The 19,217-nt window shown below is 39.4% G+C and overlaps 1 protein-coding gene across 2 annotated transcripts in view; it reads right to left on the reverse strand.

The window, feature by feature from the left end:
• The window catches only part of syt9b (synaptotagmin IXb), a 58,001-nt gene that overhangs the window by 21,807 nt on the left and 16,977 nt on the right, over positions 1–19,217 (reverse strand). For both annotated transcript variants that reach the window (XM_029153602.3, XM_029153601.3), the window contains exons 2-5: positions 10,540–10,715; positions 9,567–9,784; positions 8,760–9,300; positions 139–259 (exon numbers count right to left, since the gene is read on the reverse strand). In XM_029153602.3, the coding sequence (XP_029009435.1) occupies positions 139–259; positions 8,760–9,300; positions 9,567–9,784; positions 10,540–10,715 (1,056 nt within the window). The remainder of the gene's footprint in view (positions 1–138; positions 260–8,759; positions 9,301–9,566; positions 9,785–10,539; positions 10,716–19,217) is intronic.

Genomic DNA, 19,217 nt, shown 5'->3' on the forward strand with positions numbered 1-19,217 from the left:
AGAACAATGTCTATACATGGTTAACCAAATACCATACTGGCTGGCAGTAATAAAGCACTGTAGCGACCTACAGTATGTGGACATTTGACAGTCACTCGTGCCTCCTGGCAGAAACATTAAATTTTAGTCAGCACCCACCTGAGGCACCAGTGATGTCCATGGCTTTGAGATTTCTGGCTTTGATGATAGTAATAGTGAGCCTGCCAGCCGTAGGGAGATAGCACAGCGAAAACATCAGCTCTCCAAGGTCCACATTGTCCTGCAAAGCACGAGATTCCATTCTTAGAGTATTATTATGTTTAGTCAACCGTAAGCTCATTTGATAAACTTTTTAGAGAGTAAAAACATTGTTTTTCACTTTTAAGATAAGGGTTAAGTAGCCATCACTTTTAATAACAGAACCAAAGCAGAATCAGTTTTAAATTTACAAAATAATAAACTACTTAAAATACATAATACCAATAAAAAGGTGACTTCATTCTGTCTTTGGGCTGAAAGCATTTTGAAGTTGCTATGGTTGGTTACTAGGGAAAGCTAGCACATGTAGCATCGTCTTTAGCCATGTCTTTTATGCTTGGCTTTGTTTTCTACCTGACAAAACTGCTGCCTTTCTTAAAACATTGCCACCCATGACTGCGGCTCAGGTTAAACCAAAGAAGCTACTGTAGAAGTGTGCACTGTTACACTGCTACATTAGATATGAAGTCTTACAAATGCCCTTGCTGAACTGGGACTCAAGTGGACAAGGACATACAGCTAGAGAACAATCACCCGTGAAATAGGAAAAATAACTAAGCAACACAAAACAGCAATGCTGGCAATGCTGAAAACCCTAATTTAGAACAGTACAAAAGCAGAATCACTGCAGAAGGCAGGCTATCTGAATACTGGAATAAAAACTAGCAAAAGTAGCAAAAGCTCACTAACAATGAATGGATCAGGGAAATGACAAATAGCAAACAGGGGAATGACAAACACAAGCCTGGGGAAAGAACCGGAACAGGAACACAGGAAACCATAGACCCAGAAATTTAGTGTGAAAAGCCATGTCCAACAGGGAACATTAGAGTTGCAGATAGGTAAAAATTTATATTGTGCTTTTGTCTGTAGGCTAAAACCTAAAAGTAACTCCATCTCATTTACATCATATCTAATAAAAAGAAAAAAAATATTTCTGAACATCCGAACATAATTCATTGCATGCATTTTTAGAATATTATTAGAAATAAACTAAAGACTTATGGTAAAAAAATGACACCAGCCCTCCACACCTTAAATGAGTCTAGATGTTTTTGAACTTTCCATATTTAATGTGCAGTGATAGTGTGGCACATTACTAATGACCATGACAGAAACTTCATACTAAAACCAAATAAAGTATACAGTACAATCTGGCTCCAAAAGTAATTTCACCTCAGTCTTGGGTTTATATTGGGACCTGCCATGACATTTACCTGCTCCTGTTTTCATATGAGCTGTCTCTGCTTTCACACCTTGTCCACAATCAGGCAAGTGCTAATCTGTTTTCCCAATTAACACGTCTGAAAATAACGTGATGGCGTGAGAGCGGGTTATGCATTTGTAAGAGAAAAGCACTCAGCAAGGTTTTTACCAGGAAACTCTGGGTTCTGCATTTCCATTTTTCCTACACACCAGGCTAACACTGAGCATTCTCACATATTGAAATGTAATTCAATCACAGACACTCTGTCCTATTTATCTATATCATATGTCTTTAAATGCCTTCTGTCCAATCAGTAATCAGCATGTGCAATTTTGTATTGAAGAACCAAATAGCTAGAAGCAGGTCATGTGTAGAGGTTTTACTGTGAAATCATTGTTTAATTTAGAAGCGAATAATTGCCCCGTCTCATGCTGAGTGGCATTAAGCAGCAGCACGCACGCACGCACACACACTGTTTTCTGCTGGAAATCTCTGGATAGCAAATTGAACAAAATTAGTTGATTCCTCATAGATGTCAGCATCTACACGCATGTGCATGTGCACACACAAAAACCGTGTTGCCTGGGAAAGAGCCATGAGGCATTCTAATTGTCTCCATACATCATACGTGTTGCCATATGCACCTCTGACACCGCATCTGCAGTATTGCCTTGAGCCTCAAACAATAATGAGTGGAGATACCGCTTATGATGTTCGTATAGCTCGTGTGAATTCTGGCACATAAAGGAAGGCCAGAGATACAGATCTATTCAGCCTAACACATGCTCCACACAATATATGAAATGTCAAGCCCTTCCGCTCACTATGTAAAATCTGATACCCTCTCCTATCACAGCCACACACACTTAAGTTTGGAGACCATGGTGCCCATCAGTACACTTATGAGCACTCAAATCAGCCCTGCGGTCAAGATTGTGGTTACTTGTGCTCGGCCAATGAAATCAAATCAGTGCTCTAAAGCGCCCCAATAAAGCAGTGAGAGTGTGAGCAGTTAAAGCCAGCACCTTCCATCCCCCAGGAAAACCTAGGCTTTATCTACAAGCCTCTTTTTTGCTGCCTTTAACTGTAACAGGGTCAGTCTAACTTGGGTGCTTTTTTGGAGCATTATGTTTAAAACATATCACTTCAAAGTTTGGCATGGTGGGTTTGATGTGATAAAGGAGCCCTGTGATTGACTGACGACCTGTCCAGGGTGAACCCCACCTCTCGCCCTAAGGTAGTTGGGTTAGGTTCCAGCAGCCTCCACGATCCCTACGGTGACCAAGCAGTAGAATATGGATGTCACAAACCAAAAGAGCAGGAAGCACAAAGTAAATCTTTAATAGGTGCCGTGAGAAAAATGTGGGTGCTACACTTCAAATAACGTGGAGCCTCTTCACACACCTTTGTTTACAAACTAGGATTTTTGTTGAAAAGCCCTTGGACACTATCACATCTGCTTAAAGTAATCTGTCACTTGATCCCAAAGACTTTTAGTCTCTATACAAGAGCTACTGTACAACCTAAACCTCTTAGTCATGTGATTCTTAGTTATATGATCTTGTAACAAATTTATGCCCCCAATAAAGCAAAATTTGGGTTAGTCAAGCTTTTTTGTAAATAATTAGTTAATTGGCTTTTTCTCTAAATTGCTTACGAGCTGCAGTTAAACATCAAGCAAAATGTCATTAAAAAAAAGATCATGCTTTTGTTCACAAAGACAGCATATTTGTGTACTGGTTAGCAAATGTACTGGTTCATTTCATTGGGCACCCAGGTGCCTTTTTTTGTGGCATTGGTTATGTTCTCTTGTACATGTGTGCGCTTTTCTCCAGGTTTTCAGTCAAAATAAGTGAGAATTTTAAATTGCCCGTAGGTGCCAGAGGGAGTAGTTGTTTGTCTGTGTGTGTGTATAACGTCATGTCAGGATGGACGCACCCAGATGACAGCTAGGATAGTGACTTTTATGCTTACTTTCTTGTATCTTCGTGGTTTTAATAGTTTACCTCAACAAAACTCAAAACAAGTTACATAAAATGTTGTTTTTGTAAAAAGTAAAGGATACCAAGAATTTCTTCAGCTCGCTTAAACAAAGGGTCAACAGCAAATTTAAAATACATGCCTGGATGAACATGGTGGAAGTAAATAATATTTCTAGGCCGTATAGATGAATGTACTGTGGCAGAATCAGGTTAGACTAACAGCTAAATCCTTCACAACTCCTAGAGAGTAGTAAGACAACCACAAACTCTGTGGATGCAGCACAGCTTTGTGTGTGATATCTAATGCACAGCCCTCACTCTATATTACGGATAATTTATTACATATTTTAGTTTCATACTGTATATTACGTTATGGTTGTTGATATTATTATACAAACTGGGAAAAACAACTTTCCTGGTTTTTGTTACACTAAGATTGTTACCTACTGAAAGCTCTATATAGTAGCTTATCTGATGATGATTAGATCATAATTATTAAACTCATAAAACAAACAAAATGCTAAAGTATCTTTTAAAAAACAAAGAAATCATAAATGCAGCAATGTCAGGCAATGTGGCAACATAACCATGATGTCAGATTATCTAAAACAGAACTATGTATGTGAATGGGTTCTATATGGGCACTGGATGTTGGCCCTGTAATATAACCCACTATGGGCATCCAGGGCTTCATATTTCTCACTTAGTCAATAAGGCAAATGGGAGGATGAGTGCTTGTTATGCACTACCATTTGTTAAGGTTGGGAAATGAGAGCCTCCTTTACTGAATAAACCACACACGCACTGCATATTAAGATGCTGACCCCGTGCATCAAGGCCTTGGCAACCATGTCATGCCAGGTTCATGTTAGTCATGAGTTGCCAAGCCTGTAAGCTGTGCATTCATTTCTCATGTGCTCAGTTATTTCGTATTAGCCCTTATTTTGTGTTAGTCTAAATTTTAAATCTTGCTCCTGCCAGGCTTAGCGTTTTGATTCAGCTCTTGTTCATGTGTAGCCATACTCTTCTTTTGTTTGCTCATTAATGTTAGCTTTATTTGGTCAGCCATGTTAGTCTTGTTTGTTTTGCCATATTAGCCTAATTTGTTGGTCTAGTCCTGTTTTCTCATTTTTTTTGTCCCTTGAGCATTTTCCCCTTCTTATTAGTATTTTGGTTTGTACTTTGTGTGATTACGAGTTTTTTTTGTTAAATTAAACAAACAGATTTTTTTGTTATCCATGGCTCTCTTTGGCTTGGACCCTGTCCAAACACACGCTCAAGTATTCAATCCACCATCTTGTGTGGTGGTGGAGGTTTCTAAATCTACAGTACAATCGCTCAGAAGTATGTGTAAAGTACATTACAGGGTAGTGAATACAGTTGCAGGTGGCTTCAGGCTGTGCCAGCACACATGATTAATGCAAACAGAGTGGAGACTGAACTAGCAAAGGGTCTCTTCCTGTAATCCCATGGGAGGTAACCTAGATCTGCTGAGGACACTGAGATGAGGCTGCAAGTAGAAAGTTCATTTATGCATTTCTTTAGACCACCACCAAAGATAGATGGATGAATAATATTGATCCCTGTCACTTTCACATAAACAGAACAAAATTAAATAAATATTAATTGGATGTAGAGTCAAACTTTAGATGTTGCAAAAGCCAAGTTCATGTTACAGTATCCTGCACATTCTTGGTGAAAGCTATTGAAGTAATAAAAGACAGGGACAAACAGGGAGATTAAGATGAAGATTAGACTAATTTACAGTAACTATAGAATAAATGTCTAATGACAACATGACTTCTTTGCAACCCTATTTGTAGAAATGAACAGATTTCTTATGCTGTCACATCTTTGTGAGTTTGTGGTTTGGGTTCAATGTACACTACCGTTCGAAAGTTTAGGGTCACCCAGACAATTTTGTGTTTTCCATTAAAAGTAAGACTTTTATTTACCAGCATGAGTTGTAAAATGAATGAAAAATATAGTCTCATTGAAAAGGTTAAAAATAATAATTTGTATTTAAAATAATAATTTTTTTTAATCCTCAAACTTTGCTCTCGTCAAAGAATCCTCCATTTGCAGTAATTACAGCATTGCAGGCCTTTGGCATTCTGGATGTTAATTTGTTGAGGTAATCTGGTAATCTGGGCTTTCTGGCCCAATGAGCAGACACATTGTACCATTACTACACTGCAGTGACAGTTTCTGGAAATGGGCCTCTATACACCTAAGTGAACATTAGTGATGTAAACAGTGTAATTCTGAATAGTTCATTGCAAAAAAAAGTGCCTTTCTATCAAAAATAAGAACTTTTCTAAGTGACCCCAAACTTTTGAACAGTAGTGTAAATAATGACTATGAGTATAACATAATACATTTTAATGTTCTGTATTTGGCTTGGCAAATGTCTTGCTCATTTTGTGGCAGAAATAGGCAAAACAACACAGTCACATGCAGACACTGAGGGAACACTTAGCCGGCAATGTAACAAATTCCCGCGCTCTAAACACACTAGGAGCGGCAGCTAACCCAGGGGCAAAGAGCTCAAACAAACTAACCAAACAACTTCTAAGGCAACAAACTCCCTAAAGTGCTCTTATGCCGACAGCAATCTAAAAGCCATTCCAACAGACAGGAGGCAAGACCCGAAGCAGAGAAAATCAAACAAAGGGAATTTAACAAAAGTCAAAATGCCAGATAACCCAGGATAGTAAACATTTCACAAAATAAAAACTGAACATTGCTGCACTCCAGGAGGGAAAGAGACCAAACGATACAAACTACAAATTGACAATGTTGCCCACAATCAAACATAAATACAAAGGTGACAGGCAGGAGACAAGACCAGAAACAAGGTGACATACAGTACCAACAGGATGACACAACAACAGTAACATCATCAAGTTAATGAGGAGAAATTGAAAACATGTATACACAAATTCAAAAAAGGCCTCTCCAAGTACTGTGAAGTTAAATTTGATGTTACTTTTAAGCATTTTATGTAAGTTGTGTGAGTCAAGTTGTCAAAGAAAAAGAATTTCAAAGTTCATCAAGGTACATACACCCCAAACTCATTACAGTAATTACAGCTTGAACTGGGTTGATGGGTGATTAATAGGCAATTATATTTAGAAAGTGGATTTATCAGACTTGGGCACAGGAGACAGGGCAGCTTTAGTTAACAAAATATGATGCCTTTGAGAGGTTCTGACCCATTTCCACTGGCCTCATTTAGCTGGGATGTTGGTAGAAGGTCTTTGTGGATCAACAACATTATGGTCCAGTAAAAGAATAACTACTAAGGTGGTAGCCGTTCCAGAGGGCCTGGAAAGGCTGAAATGTAGTAAATGACAGGAAGAGTGGTTCCATAGCAGAATTGCTGTAAAATGAATCAACTCCACTAAATCACATCACCTATCGTATTCCTAGTAGGACAGGTCAAAATGAAGGAGAAGCAGCAATCTACATGTATAAATCAGATTTATTATTACTTGATAATTTAATAGCTGTTTCCCAAAACCCTCTGTTATATGACCATATCTTATTGATTTTTGAATTTACCATAACAGACCTTACAGTAGTTGGAAAGAAATTCCACTATAGCAGTTCATTAGATCAGATGTTGCTGGATTTAAGGAGATGTTTTTTTTTTTTGCCTTACCGTCATTTAGCTACATAGAGGAAAGTAGTCACCTTATTGTACCTTATTCACCTCACCTTATTCACCTTACTGTATCCAAAAACTAGAAATGCAGTGGCATTTCAATAAATTATTTATATTCTACATATTATGCAAAGACAGTGTAATACCATCTACAGTAAAAGGCATTTGTTGCTGCTAGAACCGCATGCTATTCATAATAGTATAACAGAAAAAACCAAAATATACAAAACCTCAGTTTTTTTGAGCACTGTGCCCAAACTGACCCAAAACATTCATAGAAAATATTCAGCAGAATCTTTCAGCAAATTAAATAAATTATTGTGCAGATCCATCAGCTTAAGCTTTGCTAATCTCTGTCTTACAGTACTTAGATGCTTTCCCTATCATATGAATTATTACTATTTCTATATTTACCTCTTCCAAGCCATCTACTTGTCTCAGTCCCGCCTAGATTAGTCAAAGTTCCACCTTTAATCAGCACATCTTTTGAAATCAAATCAACCAGTCTCTGCTAACTGTGCCACAGCCCTTGTACCACAGGCCTTTATGGTTACTATAAGGTAATATTATTAGGAAACACCCACTTAGAAACTGTTTCACTGCTATACAGATGACACTCAGTAATACGTACAGTATCTGTCTGTGAAGTATACTGTATGAAACTACTATGATATAATATCAAACATGAAGCAAGACCATATGCATACTGTAATGTACCCTACAAGTAGTAACTGTAATATCAATGCCATTCTCACACTTAAAGTACTGATAATTCAAGTTTAGCTCCATAAAAAAACAGGCTTTCTGATAAACTGATTTCTTTCAGAGGCTGAATGAGATAAATGCATTATGCCTGTAGTAGTACCAAAAACTGTAAGACTCAACACACAAACACCTACAATACATTATCACTGGGAATAAAGTTCTATGATGATCATCAGGGGAAACCCAAAATAATTATTATCGGTATGTCTTCTTACAGTGAAATCACGTAGTGAGTGACTAGTGACCTATATACGCTGTATATACTGTATAATACCCCTGCTAGAAAATGTGTTGCATCATTTAACTGACAAAATGTTAGGTTCATATATTAACTACGACATACAGTATGCTGTCTACTTGCCTGACCTCAGTCACTGTTAAACTGTGTTCCCAAACAGTGCCAAAGCAGCCAACAGTCCAAAAAGCTGAACCATGAGGATTTCCCTTTCAGAAGGATTTAACTTCCTCACTGAGTAACTCTGTGACCTAACACTGAGGATTTTTGCCTGTGAATAATGTAATATAGAGAGTGTCCCCGTATCTCTGTCAAACCAGCCTCCTAGATTTAGGTCACTACCCCCAAGTGTCTCCTCTTGCTTTCATTAAACATTAAGTGTGTCTAAGTATATTTCTATGTCTCTGTCTGTGGAAACCCCAGATGTGTTGCACTTGATGCAGGTTTATTGATACAGCTCCTTTGCTTTTTAATAAGGTCATGCAAGTTTTTTTTTAATTGTTTGTGCTGTTTGTGGCCGAAATCAATGAAAGAGGAGAAGTAACTTTTGCTAACACGTAGCAATTGTATGTGATGTAAATATACAATGTGTTCCAATGTGTATATACATTTAAGCAACTAAGAAAGACAGTGGTACAAGGAAAGGGATAAAAGCTGGTCTCTCACCGAGGTTACATATTGTATGTCTCGGCACAGTTTTGTCTCCCGTGGAAAGTCGGCAAGATCGAGGAAGTTGTCCACCACCACTTGGCCTATCAAGTCGTGCCGCGAAAACCTGTCAAAGTCATAGACGCTGAAGTGCAGCTTTCGATTTGGTAGCTCCGTGTACTCTACTGGAAAAAGAAACACCTCATCGAACACTGGGTTGAGAGTTTTGCGGTGAACTTTAGTCTGGTGCTTGTTTTTGCGGTCAGGCAGCAGGTAGATCTTGACATAAGGATCTGAGGTCCCTGAGAAGTCCTTGGCAGGAAGGTCCTGGGCCTTGTGGATCTTAACAATCAGCTGCTCCAGGTCAAAGTCAAACTTCAGGATAAAGTGGAGTCGCCCACAGCTGTCTGTGCGACGACTGTCTTCTGCATCCACTGAGCGCTGTTTGTAGAGTTCTGGTTTGATTCGGCCCAAGCCAGACAAAGAATCTTGGCGCTGGAACTGAGCTGGGTTGAAGTCCGGATTGGACAAGTTCATCTGACGCCGGATGGAATTGTGACTGTAAAGGGCAAATTTAAAACTAATAAAATTAACGTAAAGTTTTTATGCATTCATTTGATTCACTGCCCAATAAGGTACTGCATTTATCTATCATATATTATCATATACTATTTTACATTAGTAAATTGTTTAACTGTCCTGTAAACCAGTTGCTACTGTGATGGTGGATGAAAATGTATTTTCATACAGATTTTCAATTGACAATTTTGTCCAATTTTTTTTTGTTTAGTCTTGTTTGTTCAATAATAGTAAATATGTACTGACCGTACAGATGAGGTTGGCTCAGTAATCTGTCTCTGGACTCGATCTCTGCCCAGAGTGTGGGCATGGTTTTTCTCCACCTTGGCCTGCGTCTCCAGTGGGATGTCGGGTGACGTGTGACTTATCTTTAGAGCAGACTCTGGGATAGCCACAGCTGATGTTGGTCCTGAAGGCTCCTTCATGCATCCATCCTCGCTGTACTCCCTTTCCTCCCCGTCCACCTGCGTAAGAAAAACCAACAATGTTTACTTCACTTCAGGTCTCCAGCGTCATTCAGAAATTTTGTTCTTTTTTTGTTTTTGTTTTTTTTATGCCAGAATTGGCTGCTTAACCTGCCGTTTGTTGAAATTTTGAAAAAAGGTTTTCTCATTACAACATCAGAGAGTTAAAATGCACAGCCTGAAACCTCAACACCTCTGGACTGGTCTGTTTTGGTCCATTATTCCCTTGATAAGCTTTCATCTTATTAAAGACCCTACAAATAATAAGATGGTTTTTAAAAAACGAAACAAACCGTATCTTTCTTCCACACTTACTCTTATTGCATCACATAAGTTTTAACCCCTGGTTGTTGGTTTCTATCAATACAGAGCTGCCATTGGTTGTTACTTCACACCAAACAAATGAACACATAAGTCATGTGTGCATGTCAGGTTTCTTTTACTATAACTATAGGTTACCTTGTAACTCCTTGTACAGTATGTGTGGACTATGGGTTTGCAGAGTCGATTTAAGATCTCTTTTACATTACATTCTATCTCTCTATTACACACTCTATTACATTATTTGAAAATAATGCTAACGCTGTTGACCTCTGCATAACACTGGATTTTATTAAATGAACACATTTGCACATTAGTTTGAAGATGTTCAAATGGAAGCACCTTAAAATGTTAAGGAATCAGGCTGATAATTTATAGTGTATAAGCTGTAAATATTTATTTTAAACTACACATAGCTCACTGTACTTTCTTACCTCAGTGAGGACAGGCTGTTGGTCTCCTCCCAGAAAGTGCGCCCCCTTGAGAACATCTGGGAGAAAACGGCCACTTAGTGGTACCCAGCACAACTTCCATGAGACAAACAGGGAAACGCTGAAGAGAACGAGACCACAGGTGGTCACCAGCAGGGACAACAGGCTCACTGATACATCTACAAATGGAGGAAAGAGACACTTAGTGAACAGTGAACACAGCTTTGCCAGTGAAAAGTGCTGGCAGAAAGAATCCTGGCTCTCTGGGGAGGACAGCCTGTGTTTGCTCAAAATGGGAAATGAGAAGGGAAACGTATTACATTTGTTCACTGCAGGCATCATTAAAAAAATACTAATACTATACCTCTTTTAAATTGTCCATATATAAAACCAAATAGAGATAGCAAGACATTACCGTGATTCAGAGGCATTGCAATGTAGCAGCACTAATTGAATTTCAGAAGACAGCCTTCAGAAATAAAAACTAATCACTACTGATTGGAAGCCACTGGACTTATCATAATTTCAGAGAGCTGTATTCACTGGATGTTTAGAATGTTTTTTATTAGAAAAAAAACATTTTTCACAAGCGATCCCAACCATCTTCAAATTAGTGAGGAAAATGAAAAAATCACTAAATTATATTGAAATTCAGTCCAGTTTAATACTACACTTCTATACAGCGGTAGCACTTATAAGTGCCATGCTCTGCCTTGTCTTTTGGTCTTTTTGTATTTGCTGAGACAATGTGTCGAGTGTATGATGTCTTCCATTATAATGACCTATAGGAGGCTGTACAGTAGGTTGTTGGTTGTGTACACACCTAATTGCTGAATGGTAAAACCAAAATATTATGCATAAAGTTTCCTTGTTAAATCAATATCCTCATGCCCTCTCACAGAATTGTGTTATGTGGAATTTCAATGAATGGATGATTGTCCAACACTTTTCATATAGCCCTATCGTTTATGTGCTCAACTGCTACTGTATACCAACAAACCAGGTTTAATTCCAGGTTTTAACCTTTTAAATTTTAATCTGAAAAACAGTGTTGATGACTAATAATTAACTGCAAATTCTGCAAAATTCTGTAAAGTGAACTTTGCCTGATTGTTGAATTTTGAATAAAGCTTTACAGAGAAACAGAAGTCCTAAAAATGCCTTATTGGCGCTTACAGTATGTTCACAGCAGAACTGTTTTCTGTATGAAGCCTTCTTCCTAATAAATCAGACACTGCCCGGACGGTTGCTACAGTTGATCAGGTGTACTGTAGGTTCAGCAACAGTATGTGCTCTAAGAATAAAGTCAGCTGACCACTTGGACATACTGAATGACCATGATTATTCCATCAATGGATTTTATTTTCTCTGATGGCATGGGCATATTCCAAGATGGCAATGCCAAGATTCATCGGCTCAAATTGTGAAAGAGTGGTTCAGACCAGACCTTTATCCCAGTGAGAATCATTGCGATGTGCCGGAGAAGGCATTGGGCAGGGGCCAGACTCTATCATCAATGCAAAATTTATCCAACACTGGGTGGAAATGAATCTTGTGACATAGAAGAAGCTTATCTAAACAATGCCACAGCGAATGTGTGCCGTACTCAAAGCTAAAGGTGATCCAACAAAATATAAGCGTGTGACCTGTTTTTGTGGTGGCAACTTTTTTTGGCAGTGTGCATCACTATTCTTTAGATACAGTCTGTGAAATTAATTGAAAATAAAGTTAATCACACTTTAAGACAGACATCCATGATAACAGTGTAGGTTACAATGCATTAGATACTTTATTAATTGAATATGTTTGATGCGATCAAAACTCAAAGTTTGCCATTGTGATGCAGTCTTACAGTATAGACTGCTGCTGGAGGCTGCAGTGAGCTGGAGCTATGGAAACAACTTTGCCCACAATACAAGGCTTGCTTGTGAAAAACCAAAAGCACAGCATTCTCAAAATATTTTAACACCCTTTAGAATTTGGGTAATTGGTTTGTTTCATGTAGCTGGTCAATTATTGCTGGGTATTATCTCCTAATGATTGAGTTGAGAAATGTGACCATGGTCTGAAATTAAGATAGGATTGTTGATGATTGCTGCTTTCACCAGTGCTGTTGCTGGTCTATAATGTATTCTAAAACCTACAGTAAATGGAAATCTTTCCACCACAGATGGTCAAATAATTGTCCTGCAACAGATTTTGGGCTGAATGGGTATCAGTCTGTAATGAGCTAAAACACAGATTCATGAATTGGTTTATTTTAGTAAAAGTTTGAATATAGCAATTTTAACACATTTCTCAATAGTCTAGTCAGAATGGGGCCCATAAGACATGTTGAGGGCTTTGAAAAATCAATGATTGAAGTTCTATGTTGGGGAGACAGTCAAGAAGGTCTTACAAACAAGTAGCTAATAGTTCTGATTTTATTTCTAAAGGCATCCATGAAGGCATTGATGCTAAGACTGAAGCAGTTAACTTCAATGAACATCCTACTTTCAGCCAGCCTATAGTGCTCAAAATAAACCTGGGGTTGTTCTTATATACATATACATATACATATATATCTTACTGTATATGCAATTAAAAACAAATATTAAAACAGAGGCATTTTGAAAAATAAAATGATGATTCAATCTGAGTTCATGTGTCAAATAAAACCAGTTCTATGTAGCACTGTTAATGTAGTTATTGTGTACAGCACAAAGCTTAGATACATCAATAAATATAATAATACTGAATGCATCTATTCCACAGATGCTCCTTTGGACTGAGATCTGGAGAATTTGGAAACCAAGTTCACGCCTCAAACCCTTCCTGAATCATTATTGCCGTGTTGCAGGAGGCATTATCCTGCTGAAATAACCTTTGTTTTGGAAGCAGCATTAAATTCTATTGCTAGCTCCAGCCCAATGTCAGGAGCCTTGAAGTTATCGTTCAAAAAATATTGAACATACATGAAAGGAATTAGAATCCCTAGAACCACCTTCTTCTGCCTTTCGATGCTGTATTGGGTCCTTTCTTAAAGTAATGCTGAAAACATATCCATGCATTTGCTATTCTACTTCTAGCCTAGACAACAGTGAACCCCTTAATATTAATGTAGAATGCAACAGTAACTCGTTAAAAAAAGTGAAATGGACTGTTGTGTTTGTCTCTGCTTGCCTCTCTCACAGCACTGCCAGTTAGCTTTGCCAAAAGATAAGAAAAGGGGTTTCTTCTGACTAGACAGTCAAAATCTGCTAATAATCAAGCTCCCTATTTAAGCCTGGATGAGGAGAAATCAGATTTTTTATTAGCTGCTTTTGTTGTATGAGCAGATTTCTTAAGTGCATGTCAATAAGGGATTAAAGAATGAATGGGAGAGAGAGATAAAAACATTAATTAAAAGTAAGTTTAATTTATTCATCATCAACACTCCTTCACTGTAAAGTGTCACATTCTTCACAGTTTTGTTTAAACCTGCTACGGCAACACAATAGTCTCCATCAATATGTTATCCAGGTGGAATAGTCAAAAGGTCTCCAGCGTCATTGTCTACTACAGTAAGTCCTTCCTGTTCTAGTGCTTGCTTTTTGACCTTGCCTTGCCTGCTTCCTCGATTCTGGTTTTGAACTCTGCCTAGTGTGTATGACCTTAGCCTGGAGATTGACCACCCTTTTTGCCTGACTCTTGTCTGTACTGCTGCCTTCATTCCTGCCTATTTGTGTACTAACCTTTGCCTGCCTGACCACGAGCCATATTAAAACCTTTGAGCTCCAGGCATTGTCCGCACTGTGCACTTGGGTCCTACACCACACTGCGTGCCTGACACTGAGGAAATGGGCTAAAGGCTACACATGTATCCTTCAGTAAGGTTTTTCCATCCCACCTGTAACAATAAGCTTGTTATAAGGACAATGGGTTGGTGGTGAATAGGTGTGAACTCCCCAGCTCCTCCTCCATCGTAACAGAGTTGTTGGGTTTGTCCTTTCCGTTGGACTTGTGAAGAGGTCTTGATCTTCTTTGGAATAGATAAAAGGGCAACATCTCTTAAACAACTTGTCCTCTCTGTCCAGATTATGAAGTTTGTTATCTTCAAACAAGTGGCCCTTTTCATTCAGATGGGGATCCACCACTGAAACTTGGCCTGATGTGTTGTTTTATCTGTGCTGAGCCATCCTTCTGTGTAGTGGCTGTTTGGTTTCAGCGACGCACAAATCTGATCACTCTTCACTGCATAAACTGTTGATTTTCTTAAGTTTGTGTATTAGTGGGTTTGAAATAAACAGGTATGCAGTAGTTCCCAAAAATCCTTTTCAGCTTTTCTGAAACACCACTCATCCTGGGTCTCAGGCTGTGCTGTCGTCCTTCTTCTAGACTGTGATGCTGCCTTGTTGAAGGCCCATCTAGGGGAGCCGCAGGTTTTAAGGGCTGTCTTTAGATGTCTGCCCTCCTTCCTCCTGGTTTCAATGGAAGTGGGGATGTTCACTGCTCTGTGATTCAGGGTCCTGTTGACTTCAAGTTTGTGTTGTAGTGGGTGTAGTGGGAGTCAACAACAGGTCTATGTGGGTGGTTTTCCTATAAATTTCTGTTCCTAAATTGCCGCCATATGTAGTCCAAGGGAGGGGTGAGGGAAATTAACGTGCCCTCCCTCAATAGAGGAGGAGACCTCAGACACAATTTGTCTCCCAGCCCATTGTTACAGGTGGGAATGGAAAACCTTACTGAAGGATAAATGTGTGGACTTCAGCCAACTTCCTTTAACCTGAAAAAGCCACCTGAATTGGTGGTGAAACATTTCTACTGAAAAGAAGAAATACAGTTGACATGACTCAACCTTCAGACAATTCCACCTGGATGACTAAGAATCTCCACTGACAGTCTCCATCAAGGTACGGCTCTGCAACACTGTTGTGGATGTAGCTGACAGTCAGGCTACAGCAAAATGAGAAATCCGCCAAATGTTACGTCAAGTAAGTCAAAGTCAACCTTAATGTAAATTTCTAAAATTGTTGCGAGTCAACTTCCGTGCCGCCAGAGGGCACTCTGGGGTCATGTTGAATAAAGGCCCTCTTGGCTGATTCTTTGTTCTTTCATTTCCTGTCGTGTCATGTCCTGGTATTAGGTTAATTAGAGTCACCTGTTTAAGTGAGTATTTAAGTTTCTGGTTTGAGTACAATCTTTGTTGGTTTGTTATCCCTTGTTGTCTATAGGTGTTACATGGAGGTTGTTGTTAGATGTCGTTTTTGTCTTGTGGTCCAGTCCTGTCCCTGATCAAGGTTTTTCTAGTCTTTGTGTTGTCCTTGTGATTTGGTGCATTACATGTTACCGTGTCATCGTGGTCTCGGTCCAGATTTGTGTGTTTGTTCACCGATTGTGTTAGGTACAGTACTGTTGTTTGCATGTTTGGTGTTCCTAGTATGGTTAATTTAGTTTCCTGCTCAGCAGTGATCTTCAGTTGACCAGTGAGTACTTCTGTTAGTTTTGCGCTATTTAGGTTTTGATCTCAGATACAGTTTGCATGTTTTGTGTTTCTAGGATGTTCATTTAGATTCCTGCTCTGCAGTGATCTTTAGTTACCTCTGTTACCTGTGTTAGTTTGCAGGGTTTATTTCTGGCCTATCCTGCATATGCAGCATCCTTAGTTTGTATATTCCTCTGTCTGTATGTTTTATTTATTAAATCATTTATTGTCAGTCCTGTCTGTGGGTCGTGCATTTGGGTCCTCCCTCCCAGTTCAGTTTGTAGGCCATTGTAGCCTGTCTACCCGCTCAGGGAACGTGATTTAGAATACTGTTCAGGTCCAGTTTGACCCCTGCTTGTAACAAAAATAAGTTTTGGACATACAGCGTATGGAAATTATGTTACCCTGAGACCACAGAAAACAGTGCCAAACCTCACCCTAAACAGAAACAGGACAACAGAGGTGGACTACTAAAAATAGAAGCAAAAAATATATTAGAAATATGAAAAGAGGAAGAAGACCTTTAGTACAAAATAGACAGTGTAGACAAGTTAAAGTGGCCATGGCATTGTCAATGGCATTAAGATGCAGTCCAGTGCTGAATGAGGTAGTGTGTGTTGTTTTGTTCAGCAGAGCAGGGTGCAAGAAATGGGAGGAGGGGACATGTTGGAAATGAGTTCAGTTTTCTGACAGCCTGATTTATCAGATCAGCAGATGCGGCCAGGTGAGCATACATGTTTAGTGTTAAACCAAGTGTTTTTAGGCACCGAGGAAGTCGTAGCTGTGGGCCGTAGTGTCGTATCACTCCGCCCAGTGACAGCTCTGTGAGAGCAATAGTGAAGCCCTACTTGGTGTACCAAACAATTAATACATTTTTAATACATTGACCAACAGAAACCTAAAGATATTACAGGACAGCATATATTAACCTTACTTGCATCCAATGCAATTGTATTCCTTTATTAAAATGGTCAAAAAAATACTAAAGGACTGTCCCTCTTTTTTTGCTAAGTCTGGTTCTTAAAATGAAGCGAAGCAGCCTGGACCACCCTGTGGCATCATTCAGTTACCTTTGTTGGAGTATTTTCTAAAAAACACAGGGTGCATCTGCTTTTCAAGTCCTCTTACTGGGTGCAATCAAGGCAGCAAGGCTTAAACTCTGTATATCTGGTAGTAGTTAATTGAATTCAGGAGCTCCAATAATTAGTAAGCTCACTCTTCACTAAAGGAAGTGGACAATTATGAGTAAAAAAAAGGTTAAGGGAGGTTATAATAAGTCTGTGGTAGGATTATTGTAGTTGAGCTTGTGTAAAGATGCACAAAGTAGGAAGTGTAAAGTGTATAACATAACTCTGAAGGGTTAGTACAAATCCTAATTCATGCACATCATCTAAATCAGACGACTTATATTAGATAACCACAAATCAGATTTCTTTTCTGCTGAATTACAGTGTTTATGGAGGATTCATTTGTGGTCAAATGTGACTGAAGACTGCGCTACACTTTTGCTATTATATCATCTTAACTATTCACGTAATCTGGGCACTTACAGCAACCACAGTAGAATAGTACTGCAGCTAGTGGCCACTACTGTAAGTATTACTTTTCAGCCTAGCCAATCCAACAGTAAGTGTAATCATTCACCCTGTCATTGTCATGAATTGATACACCTAAATGGAGGATTGAGTTTGGAGTCTAGGAGTCTCTTGGTTGCTGGTCAGTTGTCCTAGCACTGATGTGTGTTGTTTGTGTCTGGTGTTGCCATGGTGTACTATGCAGGTCATGCTCCTTTTACCCCAAACTCACAGTTTTTATAACAATCCCAAAGATCACAACTGTTATCACTTACCCTCCCACAACTTACAGGAAGAGAAGAGAAGAGAACTTTTTGACCTTTAACAGGAACGTTTAATTCACAGAAAAATATTTACAAAAACAAAACAACCAAAAACCATAAATAAAAGCAACAACAAATACAGCAGTAATAATGATAAAACAAATAAATTCACTTAGTCAGAAATTCAGAACAAGAAGGTCTTGAAACACTGAATACAAAACTCCTTTATGCCCCCTAACCACAACTCAGCTCTCGAGGTCTGACACTAGTTTATAATAACCAAATTTGACCTTCACACGTGCCGCCACCAACTTCCTGAACAGGAGCTCAGCATCGATACAACCAGTTCCTTTCATTTTATTTCTCCTTGTGAGCCAAATACTCATCTTCGCCTGACCAATGAGAAAGTTGACCAAGCATGTGTGTTTACCTTGTGATGCGCTGTAAACAGGTCCAAAGATAAAACCTTTATTATCCAGGACCTGCTCAATTCCCACAACCTACTGCAGCAGAGAGTAGAGGCCTCAGTCTAGGACAACCGAACCAAAGATGCTGCAGGTCCTCCTGAGCCATGCAAAATGGACACTCCCTGTTCACCCTCCTATCAAAACGTGCCACATGTCTGTTTGTAGCCACGGCCCCATGTATAATCCTCCACTGTAGATCTGCAGTACGCTTCTTTACAGGAGGCTTATATAGGGATCTCCAACTGCCCCTTGGGGACCACTTCGACTCTGGCACACCATCTAGGGAGGGGTTTGTTAAGTACCTTAATAGTCACCAGGTAAAAATCTTTTCTTGGCGTTGATGCAAAGTCTGTTAGTTCTGGTGTCTTCAATGATAGCAGGGCTCCATCCTCTTCTCCCTGCTCCTCCACAGCAGTTCAAATGTCCCACGAGGGGAAAGCAGGCACCATAAAGGCCGGCTGGTCCCCAACTAATGTTACTCCTAAGGCCTCTCTGAAAGGCCCAGGAAGACCTGCCCTCACTTCCTCAATCAGTCTCTCTAAAAACCGCACTGACTTGATCCCAGTTTCGTCAGTGTGGCGGGAGATTTCCAGCTCCCTGCTGATGTTAACCGTGCCATCCTTGTCAGCCCAGCACTTATCAGCAACCCTCGCATGCTAGCAGATGAAAAACTTTTGCACTGCACCAAGGGATTGAAGAGGAGAGGTTCCTCCAAGACACTCCCATAAAAGCAGGAACAGTCCCTGTTCACTGCTAATACAGTGCTCCATGCACGCAGAACAGACTGATAAAAAGATGAGGTCCGTGAAATGTCCATACTATTCAGATCTAGTAAAAACAGGTGCTTATCATACCCCAAGTTCATCACCCTGCGGAGGAGCACTGCCACAGTTTCTGCCCACACCTGTGCCTTATGATAAAGCAGATGTTGGGC

Source organism: Betta splendens, chromosome 6, assembly GCF_900634795.4.
Source record: "Betta splendens chromosome 6, fBetSpl5.4, whole genome shotgun sequence".
NCBI lineage: Eukaryota > Metazoa > Chordata > Actinopteri > Anabantiformes > Osphronemidae > Betta > Betta splendens.